Raw genomic sequence first — 20,541 nt, forward strand, 5'->3', positions numbered from 1 at the left:
CAATTCAGTAACTTTTAAAATCACACGACTGTTGGCAGAACTTGTTTGTGATTTTAGTGATTTTAGAGCTATTATAAATGTAGCGTGATGCATAGCGTGACGCAAACGTGACTGACAAGCTTGCAGTAAAGATAGTGAGTTCATTTCGATACATTTATAGTAGTTATGCTTAGACTTGAAGGGAAAAATTGTTAAGTGAGGAGTCAGGACAAGTTCAGATTGTAACGAGAATTTTTGGTAGGTAAGAGGGAATTAACAATCACGATTTACTTGATTCTTAAAATTCACAGAAATTCTAATTTAGTTTGAACAGCTTTTACCTCGATTTGTCTACTTTTAGGTTAACAATTAATTCTATTCAAAATGTCTACACGGCATATAAAAAAAGTATATGGAAGTGATGTGTTATTCGAGAAGAATAGTGAAAATGAGAGTGAGATGGAAAACTCAATAATTGGCGACATTAAATCAAAGGCATTCAACTTCTTTGATGTAGTATGTGTCCAAATACTTTAATAAGTATCTTTCTGTTTAGGATTTCCATTTTATATCATTATCATTTAAATGATATTGTAATCAAATTTTTTCTTAATTTTTTAAATATTTATTATATTATTTAATGTTACTATGAAATTTATTTTCCTTTCTTTTAGTTGAATCAAAATTCTGAAATTAATGAGGAAGAAAATAAAGAAGAACAAGCAGCGGATGAAAATAGTATTGATGAAACCAAGCGCAAGAAAAAAAAGAGAAGACGAAAAAAATTAGAAGGTTGTAAAGCTCAAATTGTTGAATCGAAAGAAGAAAATATAGATGAAATTGAAAGAACAGTGAGGGAAGTGAATAAATTACTTGGGGAACCAATTCCAAGTTGTAGCTTTCAAAGTACAGATAATTTTCAGTGGAACCAACAAAAGTCTAAAGAGAATATTTTGTTAGTGCAACATAAGCACTTAAATTCATATAATGAACTGAAGAGAATGTTTGGTAGCAAAACAGTGCAAGCGGAACACAAGTATGTTTTTAAAGAAACGTGTGTTATGTAAATAGATATAAGATAAATAGTGTAATTATAATATAATATAATAATAAGTAATAATATAATATAATAACAAAATAGGAAACATAGATTACGTGTGAACTATTCAAGGAAAACCTGGTTGGTTTCTGCTAGACATAATTGGCCACCAATTAATAAATTTGGCCTTTCAATGGCTGTGGATCGTACTATAAAAGCAACCAATAATGTTCAATACTTTGTGTTTGAACACGATCCAACATACAGACAAGTACAGCAAAAATTTTTACAAGCTGTTGAAAACTCAAATCATGAAAATATCCTTGTATGTTATGTTTCAATTTAAATGCTATATTTATTATGAATACATAAAAAATACTTGAAATAAATAAAATTTTTATGTCTTGTTTTAGGGTATAATCAATGTGCATTCTTATCACGTAGATGCATTATTACAATTAGCCGATCTGTGTAGACACAATGAAGATTTAGCAATGGCTGCACAATTGACGGAACGAGCTCTGTACTGCTTAGAATGTGCTTTTCACCCACTGTTCAATTATACAACTGCTCATTGTAGACTAGATTACAGGAAACAGCAAAATCGCGCTTTATTTATAACTTTATTTAAACATATTAATTTTCTTGGTGGACGTGCATGTTACAGGTAAAAAGACAGAACTTCTTTAAACCTCTAATAACGCTTTCTTTAATTTTCTTCAAATTTATTTATATTTCAGAACAAGCTTGGAGTTTTGTAAATTACTTCTGTCACTTGATCCAGAAGGTGATCCATTAGCTGTGGTTCTTTGTCTTGATTTCTATGCTTTAAGAGCAAAGGAATACGAATGGTTTATAGAATTTTGCAATCTTTGGGATAGTACAAGAAACCTAACACAGTTGCCAAATATAGCGTACAGTTTAGCTTTAGCCCATTTCCGTTTAGGCAACACAAGTATTGCTAACGAACTTTTACAAAATGCTTTAATAATGTTCCCGGGTATATTGATGCAGTTACTAGAAGAATGTGGGATACAATCTGATGAAATGGTATTTTCATATTATTATAGTAATAAGCAAATATTTCAATAAATTTTTGTATGAAATTAAAGAAAAATCAGAAATTATCATACGAAATTGTTTTGCAGGTACGATCCTATGATTTCTTTAACTCTAAAGCAGCACTTTCGACTTCACCATCTCTAGAGAAGCTACAAACTTTATATGTTGGTCGTAACTTTCTTCTATGGAAAGATGTAGATCTTTTACCATGGCTACGTGAAAATGTACACGCTGTACTAAGTCGTGTTAATTCACAAGATGATTATGTAAAGTATTGTGAGGAAAAACGGAGAAAACGTTACCAAGGGAAATTACCAAAAAGTGTTTTGCGACATATTATATTGTCTGATATAAAAAATATCAGTGTGAACATTCACGAGGTATAAGTACTTTGATATTGTAATTTTTAAATTTTTTTTATCTGTACTACATTCTTATATGAAATACTAGATACAAATGAATGGTTTTATCCTCTCGCATGATCCTCTACCACCTGTGGATAGTATTGATATTTACAGACGACCTGCCACAAGTACAAGATCAAACGGAAACAATGCTGGCTTTTTATCTCTCTTTCTTTCATATATATCCAGGGATATTGGTAGAGATGTTGCTGATGTTCTTGAAAATACAAATTTATCGTAAGTATCTAATAGTATTAGTTTTAGTAATAGTGATAGCAATAGAAGTAATAACAACAAGAACAGTAATAATGTTTAAATTAACATAAGCGGATAATTATTACAATATATAATGTTGTGTACAATTTTTAGCCATGATAATGATGAAGAAACTTAAAATTGATTTCAACTATTGATTACTGATTATATCGTGGAATAACAAGTCAGAGCACAGGAAGTTTGCTTTCAATTAAATAACATAAAAATGAAGTTAATATGTGTATAAATATTTTTCAAACAACAGCTATTTTTATGAAAATAACATACATTTCATGGCAGGTAATATATATAATATTTAGTAATGAACACTGCAAAAATTATAGTCCTTTTCTATTATTATAACTACTTCCATTATTATCATTATCACTATCGTAATTGTATAATATTTTATTATACGTACTTGAAGCTTGATATACTCTGATTGTATTTCTATATTCATATGTAGTATGAGGTTGTATATTATCTATTGTAATATTTTGGAACTTTTGATGCAATTATTACATACCCAATATTTGCGAAGTTTTAAATAATAAAAAGGAATAAATATATATATATATATACATACATAAATCATATTGTTGAAATACTTGTATCAAAGTGTTATTTGTCAATTATCATTATATTTTGTTGATATATGAGCTCATTATATATAGGATAATATAAAGTATATACTCTGTCAATGTAATTCATTAAAAAAGAATTATTATTTTCAAGTTGTCTTATGTTATGTACAGATCTATACAATTATCTTGTATTATCATTTTTATTAACTATTTCTAGTCATTGTTTCTAATGCAGTGTTACCTTCATCTTTTTGAGAGACTTTCTCTGTATCTTTATTACATATAAATATCGTCATATATTATTGTAATAATTAATGAGCATAAAAACATTTTTGTGTGCGTTTACTAGTGCAATACTGGGCGTTCCTCTGTAATTATTTCAGTTAGCAATTATGTAATAAAAACACCCATTCCATCTAATCAAATACATCATCATTTAAGATAAAAAATTAGAAATTCATCAAATTGTTGATAGATCATTTAGCGTTCAGAGGGACCATTGGTCCATAATAATGTAATTCCTTTTAATGCCACTTGTATTCTTATTTATTTTATACCATACTATGGAATACGGGATTATAACGACAAATTCCAGGTCCATATTCTTGATAAGCTTTTTTGGTATGACAAACTGTATAAAATTCTGGATCGCTAGCTAATAACGCACCTCCGTACCATACTGCCCAACGTTGTTTGTGATGCGATATAACATGAACATCTATAGGTTTTGGCTAAAATAAAATTAAACATAAATATTAGGTTACTCTTCTTCTTTTTTCATATTGAAATATATAAAAATACATATTACCGTAATGAGACTTCCACTTAATGTTTCGCTAAGTTTGAGGCGTGCATCGACAATTCGTTTTATATCACGTTGTAATCGTCTACCAAAGTCCTTGAACATCGTAGAACCACCCGATAATACAATATTACTATATAATGGTCTTCTAACGTCTATTGGACAATTTTGAATTACATCATCTACGATTTCGCTTAGTGGTGTCGTGAAATCTGGATTAGAAAACTAAAAATGTGATAATAAAATAAAATGTACATATAACAAACCTTTCATGTTTTGTAACTGAATTTATATGCTTAAATTTAAATAGACATACCTCAGGATGAAAGAATATCTCTGGTCCAAGAAACCTTTCATATCCAACATCTACTACAAATGGTTGCTTTGTGATACTATTGACACCTTCATATTTTTTTATTTTAGTAGGATCACTATCGTATTTAGCAAATTCTTTTGAAATATCAGGACATATATAGCAATACTTTTCTTTTATTGCTTTAGCTGTTTCTAATGATTGTTCAGGTGGAATTCCAATTTCACGTTCTCGTAACAAACTTTGAATGAAATATGTAATATCACGACCAGCAATAGGAATATGCTTTATACAACTTCCTATAACAAAACCTTCTGCCTAAATGACAAAATAAATTTGTTAGTTGCAATAGGTTACAATCTATGTTGTATGTTCATTTTATAATTTTATATTCTCCTTTCACACATACCACTGGTATTACGTGAGTTACGCCATCTCCACTATCAACAACAACACCCGTTAATGTCCTATCCTCTATTGTTTTAGCTGTCCAAGAGGCAGCTAATGCTAATACTGCTTGAACAGCAATATAAAGACCTGGCACATTAAATGATTCAAACATTATCTCTGCTGTATATTCCCGATTCTCTGGAGTATTTAATGGTGGTTCTGTGAGTAAAAAGTAATGATCTTCAGGTTCTGCCCTAAGATATTTAAAAATACATTGCTGTAGGAATTTTTCCATTAAATCCCAGTCTTCCACTAATCCATGTCTAACTGGGTACTAAACAAAATTGAACATAAATTATAAGATAATTTGAAAAATATGTATTCCAATAAAAATATAACCGCATACTGATCTATCTACATACTTTCACAGAATAACCAGTAGCTTCAAAAGCTTCATCTCCAATATAAGCATCCAAATCTTCGACTCCTTTAGTAACCCTTCTGGCATTATTATCTCCAACCTTTGCAGTTTCTTTAATAGCAATTGCAGAAGGAATTATAAGCTGAGGTTCCTTATTGCCTGCAAAGCCTAGCTTTGTATACCTGTAAAGTTACAAATAATAATGAGAAAATGCTTTTTTCTTTTTGGTAGAATAAATAAACAAAATATATAATTACTCTACTACTAGTACATGTTTGTTTCATTAATTACTATATATGTACATACATATTGAATTCAAATTTTGTTAGAAATAGTAGCTTTACTAATGTAAATTTATAGCTTGTTATTATTGAATGTAAATAACGAATATTAGTAGCTGTGTTTCTAACAACTAACTATCAATTAATAAGACAGAAAAAGAAATAGTTAATTATGTTACATTTTTTTTAGTATAATTTATTTAATACGTGGAATGACATGTGTCATCAAGTCACGCTTGAGCTCATTTATTTTAGTTGAGATTAATTTTTTAAATTACCTACCCCGTACCCACATCGATTACACATGCAGGTAGACGACCAAGCATTGTGCCCTTTTCGTTTCGATCGGTTTTTCTTTTATTTGAAAGAAAAATATCTTCACTAGAATACAAACTGAACACTCATCCGTTCCAATTAACCACACCTCACTTTACAGATAAAGCAGAAGCGCACTTTAAGCGGCGTGTTCATTGAGCGAAATTTTCTTTGATAGACTGTCAAAAATGGGAATTTATAGGGAAGATTATCACAATATCTACAAATAACTGATTTTATCGTAAAGTCTATTACATATATCTTGGTTTAAATTTGTTTTTTTAAGACAAACGAATATTATAATTAACAAACAATCTTGTATATTTAACGAAATAATGTATTATATATTGATCCGAGGCGAACTAGTATCGAAGTACGCAGTCTAGCCGGTTACTACCAAAAGGTTCCGGATTCGATTCTTGGCTGGCGCACCGGTGTTTTTAAAGAATTTATTACGTATTGTAATATATGATTGGTTTTATTCGTCAATGGGCTTAGCCACGCAGGAACTACCGGGTGATACCCATAAGAACTAGCAGCGAAGTCAAAGCAAGCCTGCGAGTTGAGCACATAGTTAACTGACTCGTAGTGGGTGACCATATGGTGTTGGTACGAGTAAGAGAGAATGAGAATGGAAAAAGAGAAAATTTGAAAATGAGAAAAAAGAAGATTTTGAAAAAAGAAGAAAATGAGAGAAAAGAAGACGAAATTCCAAAAAGACTTTTCCGTTGGATAAAATAAGGGACAATTAACCCCTGCATACTCCATCTCTTGACCCCAAGAGAAATTTTAAACGATATATTGATGCGTGTATATATAATGTGCTCACGCATTCTGTCTACCTGAAATATCTTCGTTATTGCAAACAGTTCGTAAAAATATAAAGATATAGGATTTAAAGGAATACATAATATTGTGGTAGTTAGCGGTTTCTTGATAAGTGGATGCATACAGGTCAAAAGTCATTTTTGTTTTTTAAAATGGAATCATATGGTTTTTAATACGTTAATTGACCAATCTCGGCGTTTTCTACAAAAAATGACTAACCTATTTACATATGTTGAAAAACTATTAGTTTTCATGTGTTTCCTTGTCTCTTATATGTTAAATATGACAAATTAAAATATCTACTAAACTAATACTTTTTGATGGATTGCATTTTGAGATGGATTGACTAATATATTAAAAAATATATGATTCCATACAAAAAAACAAAAATAACCTACGCGTCTCCTCTATGCATCCATTTGTCAAGAAACCACGATTATCATATTATATATTCCTTGAAATTCTATAATTTTTATTAGGAACATTTCTGCTTATTGTTTGAAACAACAAAAATATTCCAAATGGATAGAGTTCATGCGACTTGCATATTTACATGTATGCTATAATGTGTGTACATATATTTATCATGGACTTCAAATCCACAATAATTATTTAGACAGATGTTAAATACACGTATATTTTCAATATTAGTGATTATATTGAATGGCTAATTGTTACATAATGATAATTTTATTCAATTAATGATAAATTGCAATGTAATACAATTAAAAGAATCGCCCATTCTTATTTAATATTGCAAATAAAGAAGAATATTTATTGCTGGAAAAAGAGGTATTGGATGTAAAAAAAGAAAATATGTGTATGAATACATACACTGAAATATACATATACACTATGTATTATAACATATATGTAGTATCAATATATAAATACAAGCAAATTACATAAAAAAGAAATACAAAATATTATTTGAATCTCACATTATATGTATCACTTTCTGGACAAAGAATATTCTTGTAGTATAAATGCAATGTAGTAAAAATGCTTTTGCTAAAGCACGAAGAGGCTACTTAAATATTTCTTATATCTATTTGTTTATGACAATGTTTATGGTATTCATAGATCTTCGCGTTTCGATTTATTTATATTTTGGTCATTAAATATAGTCGTAGAATTTTCTGTATCGCTGATGTATCCTTGTTCGCCAGTGTAATGCGTCGGATAAATTAATAAAGGATTTGCGGAAAGTAATATTAAATTTCGTTTTGTATAATGTACTTTCCAATCATCCCTATATATAGAAAGAATAATAATAGTAAAATACGATTAAAGTATTACAAAAGACCTATTTAAGAAAGGAGCATGAGAAAATATTTTATTAAGTTTCCCTTCTTTTACCTAGGATGAACATCAGATAATATAGGAAGATATTCATCAACGGGTAATAATTGTTTTAACGGCATTGCTTCTATTAGTTTTTTTGCACCACTTGTAGATAAAATATATCCTAATGTCCAGTAACTGTAACCAGCATGTACCAAATATTTTGATCCATCGATCCAAGATTCGGCATTTTCTGCTAATCTTTTCCTTCCCAGATAACTAATATATAATAAAATAGTATAAATAAATAGTATAAATAAATAGTAATATAATAAAATTTCATATTTAATCAAATCAAATTTTATAGTTAAGTTTGATATTAAAGAAATTTTCTATATATTAAATACTTACACCAAATCCCACTCAAATTGAAGATCTTTCAATTCTCTTAAAATGTAATTTACTTTTTGACGGAAGAACGGTTCAAAACGAACATCGTCTTCTAAGACAATAATACTTTTAAAGCCATTTTCTATTACCTAATATAATTTTCCAATTGTTTAATATAATTTTAGCGTACTAATTTAATAACTTGATTACACAAATTTGATGTGCAATTACCTTATTCCAGATATTGTAATGGCTTAAAAAACAACCAATTTCACCCATAGTCATTGGTCTATAATTATTTTCCTTATCATTAATTGTTTATATTAGTTTCAAGGTATTTTTAATACCTTATTTTTCATTGTAACTTACCGATTATGATAAGGATCAGTGTATCCTATCATTATCTCTATTCCCAATTTCTCAAGAACAGACTGGTTTAATGCCCTGAATAGACAAACGCGTAAATTATAATATAAAGTTATTTATATTATATGGTATTGAATGGTATTGAAAACCGACGACTTTCAATCATTATTAATATGTAGATTTACTAACGTGTTCACGACTTACCTACCGTCAACAGCATCATGTGTTTCTACTCGAATTCCAAGTTCTTTAAAAAGTTTGTGCATTCGTTCGCGTCTTTCTGGTCTTCTTAAAAGGTTTATCATATAAATATTGTCCACTTGCAACGTATCCTCGGTAGGATATTGTACAAATCGCTCGAGGTGCATTGACAATGGAAGATAATTATTGTCGGCTGAGAAAAAATAAAAATTTCACGATGTAAGGTATAATTCAGTTTCCTTTTTCACGATTGGTTTAACTTACATAATATTTCTGTCTTAATATTGGTCAATCTTTGTAGATCTTCAGTGACCGTTTCTTCTTCTTCCAACGGAACCATGATGAAGCCATAAATATTATCGTTACAAATAAATAATGGTATATCTAGTATAAATAGGAGGAAGGAAAGATTACTTGTGGTAAGCGTCCCAAAAATGAGAAAATTTTATAAAAACTTAAGCATTAGTTTACCAGAATTATTAGCACCGACGGCAAAAGTTATAATGTCGTCGATAGGACCGCTGTACTGATTTAAATTTTTTGGATCATATGTTAAAAGATCCGAAATATGTTTTCTTAAATCTATAAGGACGGCGCTATGAATCATAGGCACGTTGAAACATCCTTTTATTTCCCGAAATAAGATAGGTTCATACTTTTCTGTTCGTAAATAGTAGAAATCACTAGTCATTCCAGCCCAAAAATTGCTATATAAGCCATCAGACTTCAATAACGGGGCAACTACAGTTTCGTTTTTTAAGATTAATTCGTTAAGAGTATTCGGGTTTGTTAGAAAAACATCTGCATCGAGCATCTAAAATTGAATATAAAGAGAGGAGGAGAGAGAGAGAGATTTATACTAGACAATCAAAAAGGTAATTTTTTTTAAAAGCGTTGCTCAATAATTGAAAATTGTAAAACCATATCAAAATTTAATAAAAATGAAAAAATGAGTTTTTACCCAAATGAAATCTGCCCAAATATTTCTTCCAGCATGAAGTGCCTCTTCGCGTAAATTTATCACATGTAAAAATCTTTGTGGTGACCAATGGGCAATTTCATTTTCGTCCTCGAATCCGTTCGATTTTTCATCAAAATTTATTTCAACTCCATGATACTTGCTCCTTTCATTTTTTAGCCATGCTGATAATATTTCGATTGAGTTATCAATATTATTATCACTACATATCCTTCAACAAAGTATGTAATCTTAGTTGTTACAGCTTAAAAATAATTCAAAAGTGTTGAGGAATATATATATATATTAAATAAGTAAAGCATCTATAATATTTAAAAAGAATTTAAATATGATATATCGGTATGTTTCAACTTCAATTATTGCTTCTGTATTAACATATTTTACATAAAGTGATCAAAAGATATTAAAAATATTTATGACATTCAAACACATTATTGCTATTAAGCAATATTTCCCCATTAATTTAAAATTTGATCCAACTGAAATGCTTTATACAATATTATATTTCACAATTCAATAATATAATTCTACTCCCCTTATGTATGTAATTATATATTATGATTTTTACAATTGTCGTTTAACAATTTTGCTGGAATAACAAGGTTAGAATATATGTATACTTACCAGAGATGTATTCGTTCTTTAGGGTAAGTCAGTTGTTCCAAAAAGGTTAAGAAATATGGTAATGTATGTGCTTTGTTACGTACTAAAATTGTTATTAAAACTGTCGGATTTTTTAAATTTTTCCCAGAAATTTCAATAAACAGGATAAAACATACTAAGGTAACACAAAAAAAATTCACTAATTTCATCTCCGTTTCGAAATTTATTAATATTTTCTACCTTTGATTGTTTAGTTATTCACAATAACATATACAATAAAAGATACAGTTCCTAAAAGCGTTGTCTTCACCATGCTATTCATTAGATTAGTTCATCTCTTCTGATATAATTTTACTACCCACATGTGCCCACGTGAAAAACATGTAGTCGGCAAAGCAGTGAGTTGCTGTATTTTTATACACATCCGATTATCCGTAAAAGACAGATATCACAGCAAATACATACAATTGCTTAGACGTGTTCACGATACTTTAAATTTACAAGTAGGAATATAGAAAGTATGTAGAAATTAATTTGTGGGAGAACTTGTAGAAAACCTACTTCGATCCGATGATTTTTAAATATGTTGTAAAGCTCAACATCTTGAACAACTTTTTTCTATACATATAACCGGTGGTCGGCTTTAGTTTCCAAGGTATTGATAAAATACTGCCGATATTACTATAGTGTATTTCTGCCTATAGTTGTGCGTCTGTGGCAGTGTATGCGTCAGTTAGATTGCCGGTTGCCGGCCGCTTATTTTTTGTTTATAAACGAGGGTCCGGCAAGATTAAAGGCCCCGCGACAATGTTCATATGTGAGATTGCAAGAAATGTCTATTATAACTTATAACTCAATTAAAAATAAATATCATCAATGTATTTGGTCTAGTTTTGGGTTAATTTTTTCATCGTGGCGATCGACAACACTTACGTGAAACAGTAACAATTATTCTTTTCGCAAAATAATATCAATTATTCAATCGCCTTCTATTCTTTTAATTAACTTATTATTTAATGCAAGCGTTACCATCAGGCGGCCGTATTGAAAAAATTAACATAAACCCAAACTTAATACATTGATGATATTCATATTTAATTGAATTGTAACAGACATTTCTTGCAGCCTCCTATATGCAATCGCGCACGGGACCTTTAAGTTCGCCCGACTTACATATAATATAAGCAGTCAGCGGCCGGCAACCTAACTGGCGCATACACTGCCACAGACGCACAACTATAGGTAGAAATACACTATAGTGATATCAGCAGTATTTTGCAAATATTTCAGAAATTAAAGCCGAAAAAGAAAATAGGAAAAAGTTGTTAAAAATGTTGATTTCTTCTTCTCGTAACCCAAGAAACTTATTTGCAGTAGAGTTTATTTCTGACCATATTAAAACCCACAATTTTCTCTTTAATAATTTTGCTATATAATTAAAAATAATAAAAACATTTTCAAAGGATATACTAAATCAAACGCCAATGTTTGATAAACATATACACAAAAACATCTTCCAAAATAATCTTTATTTATTGTTCTCTTTGTTGACAGATATTCTATTTTTCATTACTTTTTCTCATTACTTTTTTCATTACTTGTTTCATTACTTTTTTCCTTACCTTTTAATTTTGATGTATAACTAAGCTTTGATTTATCAAAATCTAATATCATAACACCTAAATCACCGCTATATCTATTTTTAGCTATCTACAAATATATGTACATCTTTAGATAATTAATTTTCTTTGTTATACATATTTTGCCTTTATATACATACTTGCAAATATTTTTTGCCTCGAAGACTGGTGAGTCTATTATCTTGAATAATAAGCACGTTATCTGCCTCTTGACTCACTTTTGCACTTCCAAAAATCGATGAAGTTGTTAATTCTTCGTCGGAACGTTCTTTTCGCGGATGTATTATCATGGTTACATGACAATTGTACATGGTAGCGAAATTTCTAAATTTCGCTACTATTTCATCTTGTTTCCAAAACCTAGAGTACAACCTTATTATTTTAAATGAATGAAGAACATGTCTTAAATGAATTATTCCATAATACCTATCCATGTATTTCGAATCAGTACTTGTTTCCATCATAAACTGAACGTTATCAATTATGACATGGGCTATGTCGTGTATGTATGTTGCATGTTCAACTGCCTATAATAAAAGAAATATCGTAATTTCCAATTTACATAAAGAAAATCAATTTGTACAATTATATTTATACTCACATCCATTACTACTTTGATGTTTTGTTGACCATGAAATGTCATAAAATAAATTGGTAACTTTTCAAACGCATTTGCATATAAATCAAAATTGTTGAGGTTTTCATCTAAAGGTACTTCTGCCATTTGTTGTAGCATTGTTCTTGCTAATCGTGCATTTCTTATTTCGAAACTGCCCCATAAAGTATTAACACCTTGCATTGCCAAATCTAAGGAATATTCGCTCATAAAGGTTGTCTTACCACATCCTGATAGGAACAAAACATTCACTTATACAAAAATATTACAGTAAAGATTGGATTTATAAATATTACATTATACATGTATTACCAGTTGGACCAGTCAATACAGTGAATTCACCTCTTCTATGACCTTTCAATATACGATTTAAAGTTGGATATCGCTTCCATTTTACTCCTTGTACTTTATCATTGTTTTGCAAATCGCTTAAAATTTCTTCTTTAAGCTCTTGAAAGGTAATTATACTTTTGTGCCATAGAGGTTGAGCATTTTGAAGAATATTGTTGAGATTATAATTCATTTCGGCAGCTAATTTTGGTCGAGGTTGTGAGTCTGTTGGCCTAATGAAATAACATCGCTTTTCATTAAATTTTTTTGCAAACTGTTTAGCAGTGTACCAACTTGTTTCATCATTTCCAAACCATAAAATTAATTTTTTAAAAGATTCCATGTATGGTAATAATTGTTGAGGTAGATTCCTTAAATTATATGGAAGACATATAATTAAACTTGCAGATTTCTTTGATATTAAAGCTAGCAAATCATCTAACGTTCCTACGACTACAGCACTATTATCATTTTTACTATGGTATTGTTTGTATTCTATACATCCACTAACACCAGAGGCAGGAAATGTTTCTTCTTTTTGTGGATTGGTTGAAAGTGATTTATATCCAACGATAGAATTGTTTAGACCTACTAATGGAAAATATAATACATTGCTGGTCTTGTTGTAGAAACATTTTAGCTGAGACAGGGCTTCTTGTGAAACGTTCTACAAAAAAGTTATTTACAATATCGTTATAACTAGGAATATTTGATAATTTATTTTATTTTATTACAGGAAATGAAAAATAGTCGAGAACAGTTTCATATTCTTCAGCAGATAAATCCTTAATGGTTTGGCAATCATTTGTTATATTTTTCCAAGTCTGTTGAAAATTTTCTTTTACACAACATCTATCTTTTAACATATTAAATTCATTGAGCTTTTCATCTGACTTTTGTATTGATAAAAGTCTCTCCAATATATCCCAAGAACCCATAGATTTACACTTTTCACATATAAAAAGACCTATGAGAAAAATTTGTTAACTACTTACTTGGAATTTTACCACAAAATTAGTTTTATAACTTTAAAATTCACATACCTGTTGTTTTATTTACATAAAGCTTTGACTTTCTTTTTATATCGTTACATATAGGACAGTCTGTTATAATGCATGTGTATCCTTCTATAATATTTGAACATTGTTGCTTGAGAAAGTGCTTTAAATGTGATACAGACATATTCAATAAAGAATCTCCGCTGTTTATATGTAAATCTTGCTTATTGTAATATTTAATACATTGTATTTTTCTAACACAAGTACACAATAATTTAAACATTTTAACTAACTACTTACTAAGTATTTTCCTCGATAAAAAGTAAGACTTATATTAACTAGTTGCTTTTTGTATTACGTCCATCTGTGCATAAAATTTATAATTTATATTTGTCAAGAACAAGATTAATCATTCAAATTATTTTACGTAATTGTCAATATTAATAAAAATTTATAATTTGAAATTTTGATTGTAAAAAATGTGTGAAATTTCTTTATCATTTGAATAATATAAACGTAAACTTTGATAATAAGAGACAGAGAGAGAAAGAGAAAGAGAGAGAAAGAGAAAGAGAGAGAAAGAGAGAGAGAAAATATGTAATATTTTCTAAATATTACATAGCACACAAATATTATTTCAAGACAATGTACAATACACGTGCTTACTGAAGCATGCAGAGACATCTAATGGGCAAATAACGAAATGTGTAAATTTTGTTTATCATTGTATGATGATCATCAACAGATAAATGTATTTAAATATAACTCGTATTAGGATATGCATTACGTGTTAATATCTGAAATACTTAATTTGATATTTGAAATACTTTAGTTTCTTTTATGTGTGCGTGTGCGTGCGTGTGTGGGGAGGTATGTTTCTACGCGTGCGTACATTTGTGCCTTCATTTCATTCTTAAATAATACTAAATCATATTTAGCTAATTACAACGAGTGTATTTCTTATAAATACTTGATTCTGTGGTAGAATATTGTTTTACTGAATATGCTATTAGGAATGTAAAAGCTTATTGTATTTCTTTAATATTAAATTGTTTATTACAATGAAATACGCGTAATGGTGTATAGAATTCTATGATATAAGAGGAGAAAGTTTGTTTTACATTTATGAATTAAGGTATTAGTTTCTTTTCAAATATCTTATACTAAATCAAACAAAGAAAAATATGTTACATGTGAAATCAATTACAATTAAAATGTAATCTTTTTAAAAGTATTTATTTCTTATACTTCATTACATATATTAAAGTAAAACTTTATTAATAATTAAATTTTCCTGCAACAATTACATTCTTTGATATAAATTTCATTCAAATGTTGATGTAATATCAGATTAAACTTTTAAAATACATGAACAATAGATAACAATAGATAACTTATATCAATGATAGATAATATTCTTCTATGATGATCCATTGTCCTCTATAGGAGAGTTATAAAATGAGAGTTTAACTTCTTGCCTATGAATAAAACAAAATAATATGAATGCATGTTTGTAGGTTAAATAAAAAGAAGAATTAATGTATGATATATAGTATTAAATTTAAAATTAATATAACAGGGTAATCTTGTTTTGTATCATTTTTCAAGGTTTAAGGTGTTAATTCAGACCTTTTAAGATTAAGAACTACTGGTATACATTTTGATATTACCTTTCAGTAGTGTCGTTAGTTGCATTATCTGCATCTGTTAATATACCAATTTCATATACCATTGCTTTTATGACATATCTGTGGTATAAGAATAAAAAAAGAGAATAAGTAAAAACTAAATAAATAAGTATAAATACATGCAAAGAATTTTTAATATTATACATAAAATATTCTTACAAGTCATCACCAACTGAATTATTTGATGTATTATTCGTTAACATAGTAGTTGTTGCATTATAACTTGTATCGGACACACATGACGTTAACTGTATAGATATACAAAATAAAAACAATGATAAGTACAATATTTGAGAAGTTTTGGAGCTTCGATCAGTTTCACTGTTACACAACATTTTCAACAACACCTTCGTATTTTGAGCAAGAACTTTTATAGTGAATGTTAGAGCCTTGTTAGCACCACCCCCCCTACTAAAGTTATGACTACAAGATACGTCATGATATATATTTTCATCTTGTTCATAAGTAAGAATGGAAAATTTGTAAGACAAAATTCCTTATAAATCATGTACTTGAACCATATATATGTATGCACATGGAATATAACAGATATTTAGTATTTGTGCATCTGAAAATAAATGGAAAACAATAGTCAATTTAAATAAAATCATAAAAATATTACTTTACAGGATAGACTATAAGAAAAATTTATATACAAATTATCAATTATAATAATCTAATTAAATATTTAAAAATGTGGTTTCTGTACAAGTTATGGATTTCTTGTGTGAATGATGAAAAATATATTTTTAGCAATTATATTATCATTTAGTTATTAATTTTTAATATTAATTCAATATATTATTTTTTAACATATATTATAAAAAAATTATTTTTACATTCATAATTATATTAAACTAATATTTATTATATGTGAATAGAACAAAGCATATGGAATATTCTTATAGCAAGTTGCAATGTAATGTAAGTTTCCATACTTATTAAATTAACACTTGGATGTAAATAAAGTGCTTTATGCAATGCATATTATAGATACATATTTGAATTGTCAAAGAAATAAATGTGTTTAAAAATGATAAAGTTTAAAATTAAAGTAGAATTTCTAATTTCATTGTAGACTCAATTTTTAATATTCAGATTTATTCATATTCAGATATAAATGATGATAAATGTGTACTCATTATGTGGTAACATTATTTAGCATTTAAAAAATATATTTAGCTGTTCTTTGCTTTTAGAAATATATCAAAGTATTTAATTAGAAAAAGAAATGAATTTCTACTTAGAGTAGAAGAGATAAAAAGAAAAAGAAAATTTTATAAAAAGAGAGAAGGCTGGGGTGTTGAAGGAAGAAGTGGAATATGGAATGCGTGAATTAGTATAATATAAACCAAGTCCATTTCACAGCCGGCGAGGCCGAAATAAATAAATAAAAAATAATCAAAGACATTTGATTTAAAAATATTACATTTAGGAAAAGGTTTATATAAAATACAAAGTAATATTCCAGATGTCTTTGTAATTCTTTTTGTCATAGAAGAAAAAATCGATAGACAGATTTCAAATTACATTTATGTATCTTGATTATGTTCGAATTTTCTAACAAATGACATATTTTTAAAATAGAAGCAATGAAAATAAATATATTACAAAAAGAACCATGACTTTTAATTAAATAACTAAATGTTCATGTACATAATTATTTTTATTAAGTGTTTATTTTTCAGTTTTGACGTTATTAAACTAATCAGTTAACTTGCCATAGATAAAGAAAATATAAAAACTGACTATTATTAGGTAAACAAGTTAAATAATGAATTTTAGATATTTAGAATTAGGTATATACATAGATATTAACGGAAATTTTCTTTATTATAGGAAATTTCCTTTCTGATATTAGTAAGCAGTTATTATAATTTAAATGCACTTCCATACATATTTTCTTTAAACATCAGATTGTTATGTTCGTTTAGTGAATTTGGGAGAGTATCATTTAAAATTACCCGCTACTTATGATATACTAAAATGGTCAAAGCACGTTGTGCTTAATTTGCCGGAAAAATATTACCCATGCAGTTAAACAAAACCGTATGTAAGGAATGGTGTATAATGTTTGAAAGTAGTCTATTGTTATCTTATTGTATTAAATAACATCAACTATTGTTGGACAGGCGATCAGTCATTAATGTTAACATAATATATAAAAGCTTTTCCCTAGTTACTCATTTACTTCATTGGATATGATTTTTAGACTCTTCAGTTAGGTTATACGGAAAGTATACAAATAATTTATTAATTTTATTAATGATACGTAGTTCGGCATAAGTTATAGCAATGTCTCGACGAAACGAGAAGGAAGATTTAAAAATATTGCAAGAATTGGTAAGTACTTAAGTTTAAAAACTACGTAGCTATTAATCATTATACCTAATCATTATTCTATATTTCTAGTTGCTATTTAAAAATAATATTTATGATAATATTACATTGTATTAGAAGAAATTTAATAATTTTTATATAAGTCAGGATAAATATTTACTTATAAATTGTAGATTCCTAACGCTACACCAGAATCATTGCGAATTTTTCGAGACTGTATGAGAACAGAGGCTTTATATAACGCTGCACTTCCTTATGGAATTATATCTGCAGCAGCAGCACATATGCTGATTCCTAAGACACAAGGAATGCTAAAACCTGTTATAACAGCTGTTGTAGGTGTAACAATGTCCTTAGTTGGAAAACTATTTTATACACCAAAATGTTATCAAAAAGCATTTGGTACCACGGAACCATTAACAAGGTGTTGCCTTTTTTTGTTTTGTGTAGAATTATATAATATATTGGCTTCTTATAATAGGTCAGTAAAACTAGTTATATAAACTGTATTTAGGAGGCAATTACACCAAGCTGATAATATTAATCGACAAGAACAGCAGAGTAAATATCTTGTATCTTCCACTGATAATTTACAGGAAGAAGAATCAGTTTGGGATAATATTGATACCCAATTTGAGAGCTATCGTAAGTTTGTTAAGGGAATAATTGATAATCTTTTGATGGTTAAATTAAATTTATAAATTATGATTCAAGCAAATGAATTCGGTGATATAAGTGGTAATTTACAAGAAGAGTCAACAAATGAGCAACAAGGAAAGAAGCGTGTAACATATGATGACTTATGGATGCAGCATAGAGAACAACAAATGAAGAGCCAGTATAGCGATATTCAAAAGTATAAATTAATTTTTTGGCAATTCTATAGAAAAATCAAACTTGCTTTGTTTAGTAGCTATTAAATTTAGGTTCTATATGCATAAACTTCTCTTCAATTTTATAAAAAAATAACTGTTTCATTTTATGGAATATAATTTCGTTTACAGTTATCTCTCCACAAATAACGCAAGGAGAGAGCCAGTTCGAAGGCAACAGACGAAGTTTCCACAAAAATCAGCAGTTCCTGAAACAGAATTCGATGAGAAAGAAACGTGGAATTGAAGCCAAGAATTGAACCGTATTTTCGAATACATATGGTTATGGCCAATTGTCGCATAATAAGAAATTTTGATAGTAATAAAGATAGCAATAAAATTATAGATGTTGAAATTCTTAAAATGCTGGTATTTTTTAAATATATCATGCACGCTTTCCTTTTTTGGGTATTGAAAAGTGATGTATAAGATTGAAATAAATACTTACAATTTATTAAAACAATGTGGAGCGATTATATGGAGAATCGAATAAGACATTGCAAGTTTAAAATGTGATAGTATCTGCTATAGAGATATACTTGAAATATGATATTATGTGAACAGTACTATGTATAAATATAAGTATGTACTTAATTTAATGAAAGTAAAAAAGTGTTTCATGCGCATTTCTGGAGGCCGCAACAATACAATTTCGTGATAATTTTCTTATCTCTTTGGTAAATTATTGTTGATATCTTTCTTTACATTTAATGTTACTAGATTTGATAGTACAATATTTACTAGTCTTTTGTCCGCGATGTTACTACTTTTTTTATCGACAATGACTGACACCAAACCTATCACATTTACACTTTCCTGCATGCATAAGTTCCTTTTCCTTTCCATTATAGTGTATTAATACCTCTGTCAGCGCATTGTTGCATACATATATATAAAAATATATATATACATATATGAATATTTTAATTTTAACATGTTCGTATTTCCAGCTAGAATTATTCATTTGTTATGAATTTTAGCTTAAAAGATCGCAATATTTACGGTTCGGAAGAAAACGATATTCTGACACTTGAATGTACACATACATATATTATGTACATATTATACATGTACTACCTGTCATTCAGTTATAGCTTTCTGTTCTATTATCAAACTTCATCTTTCCCGACAGCATAAAGAAATTAAAGAGAATAAGTAACGGATGATGAATTTTATTTGGATTATCCCGATAAATGTAGGTAAAACATGTTTGTTGTTTTTTTATGCCAGAAGACGATTATTGAACACATACAATATATATATATATTATATTCAGTATAATATAGTATATAGTATATTCAGTATATATATATAATATAACATTACCTGGCATAAAGTGTGGATATCACGCTTTCCACGCCTGTAGGTGGAAATTTTGTAGGTTGCTTTTGCATATCGAGACAATGGATATAAATAGGACGAAAGATAAGTACAAGAACTAATTTAACTATCTAGTATGAAATCATTTGACGGTTACGTCATAATAAATGGCAATTCCAATATGATCAGCATAGTTGCAGAAACGAACAATAGTAAAGTGATTATCGAATCTACGATATTT

At 28.5% G+C, this 20,541-nt stretch overlaps 6 protein-coding genes across 7 annotated transcripts; 2 read left to right on the forward strand and 4 right to left on the reverse strand.

Moving 5' to 3' along the window:
- Window positions 1–97: 97 nt before the first annotated feature.
- On the forward strand, window positions 98–4,081 carry Nulp1 (Nuclear localized protein 1). Of its 2 annotated transcripts, none has more exons than XM_072022001.1 (9): window positions 98–241; window positions 341–495; window positions 654–1,015; window positions 1,121–1,343; window positions 1,432–1,685; window positions 1,759–2,068; window positions 2,167–2,460; window positions 2,531–2,721; window positions 2,854–4,081. In XM_072022001.1, the coding sequence occupies exons 2-9, from the start codon at window positions 364–366 to the stop codon at window positions 2,876–2,878; spliced, it is 1,791 nt and encodes a 596-aa protein (XP_071878102.1). In that variant the 5' UTR covers window positions 98–241; window positions 341–363; the 3' UTR covers window positions 2,879–4,081. The 2 variants fall into 2 exon arrangements, with proteins under 2 accessions (XP_071878102.1, XP_071878103.1); XM_072022002.1 differs by having other exon boundaries at window positions 98–237.
- On the reverse strand, window positions 3,441–6,485 carry Arp3 (Actin-related protein 3). Its single transcript, XM_072022004.1, has 6 exons — window positions 5,813–6,485; window positions 5,251–5,431; window positions 4,848–5,162; window positions 4,442–4,756; window positions 4,132–4,350; window positions 3,441–4,054 (listed from the first exon to the last, which is right to left on the reverse strand). The coding sequence occupies exons 1-6, from the start codon at window positions 5,854–5,856 to the stop codon at window positions 3,875–3,877; spliced, it is 1,254 nt and encodes a 417-aa protein (XP_071878105.1). The 5' UTR covers window positions 5,857–6,485; the 3' UTR covers window positions 3,441–3,874.
- A 1,029-nt stretch (window positions 6,486–7,514) lies between these two features.
- On the reverse strand, window positions 7,515–10,907 carry LOC139997927 (glycosyltransferase 25 family member). Its single transcript, XM_072022003.1, has 10 exons — window positions 10,518–10,907; window positions 9,876–10,104; window positions 9,386–9,728; window positions 9,179–9,298; window positions 8,918–9,107; window positions 8,717–8,791; window positions 8,579–8,636; window positions 8,369–8,496; window positions 8,033–8,236; window positions 7,515–7,925 (listed from the first exon to the last, which is right to left on the reverse strand). The coding sequence occupies exons 1-10, from the start codon at window positions 10,703–10,705 to the stop codon at window positions 7,751–7,753; spliced, it is 1,710 nt and encodes a 569-aa protein (XP_071878104.1). The 5' UTR covers window positions 10,706–10,907; the 3' UTR covers window positions 7,515–7,750.
- A 1,144-nt stretch (window positions 10,908–12,051) lies between these two features.
- Mtdna-helicase (mitochondrial DNA helicase) lies at window positions 12,052–14,363 on the reverse strand. The gene is made up of 7 exons (XM_072022000.1): window positions 14,126–14,363; window positions 13,817–14,049; window positions 13,065–13,749; window positions 12,738–12,982; window positions 12,563–12,663; window positions 12,277–12,496; window positions 12,052–12,206 (listed from the first exon to the last, which is right to left on the reverse strand). Exons 1-7 carry the CDS (start codon window positions 14,361–14,363, stop codon window positions 12,066–12,068), a joined length of 1,863 nt encoding a protein of 620 aa, XP_071878101.1. The 3' UTR covers window positions 12,052–12,065.
- Window positions 14,364–15,297: 934 nt separating this feature from the next.
- On the reverse strand, window positions 15,298–16,360 carry LOC139997932 (uncharacterized). Its single transcript, XM_072022010.1, has 3 exons — window positions 15,928–16,360; window positions 15,751–15,828; window positions 15,298–15,558 (listed from the first exon to the last, which is right to left on the reverse strand). Exons 1-3 carry the CDS (start codon window positions 16,101–16,103, stop codon window positions 15,501–15,503), a joined length of 312 nt encoding a protein of 103 aa, XP_071878111.1. The 5' UTR covers window positions 16,104–16,360; the 3' UTR covers window positions 15,298–15,500.
- A 1,298-nt stretch (window positions 16,361–17,658) lies between these two features.
- LOC139997931 (uncharacterized) lies at window positions 17,659–19,335 on the forward strand. Its single transcript, XM_072022009.1, has 6 exons — window positions 17,659–17,900; window positions 17,981–18,111; window positions 18,282–18,532; window positions 18,623–18,753; window positions 18,823–18,964; window positions 19,113–19,335. Exons 2-6 carry the CDS (start codon window positions 18,064–18,066, stop codon window positions 19,225–19,227), a joined length of 687 nt encoding a protein of 228 aa, XP_071878110.1. The 5' UTR covers window positions 17,659–17,900; window positions 17,981–18,063; the 3' UTR covers window positions 19,228–19,335.
- The last annotated feature ends 1,206 nt before the right edge of the window (window positions 19,336–20,541 follow it).

This window comes from Bombus fervidus, chromosome 2 (genome assembly GCF_041682495.2).
Source record: "Bombus fervidus isolate BK054 chromosome 2, iyBomFerv1, whole genome shotgun sequence".
Classification (NCBI taxonomy): domain Eukaryota; kingdom Metazoa; phylum Arthropoda; class Insecta; order Hymenoptera; family Apidae; genus Bombus; species Bombus fervidus.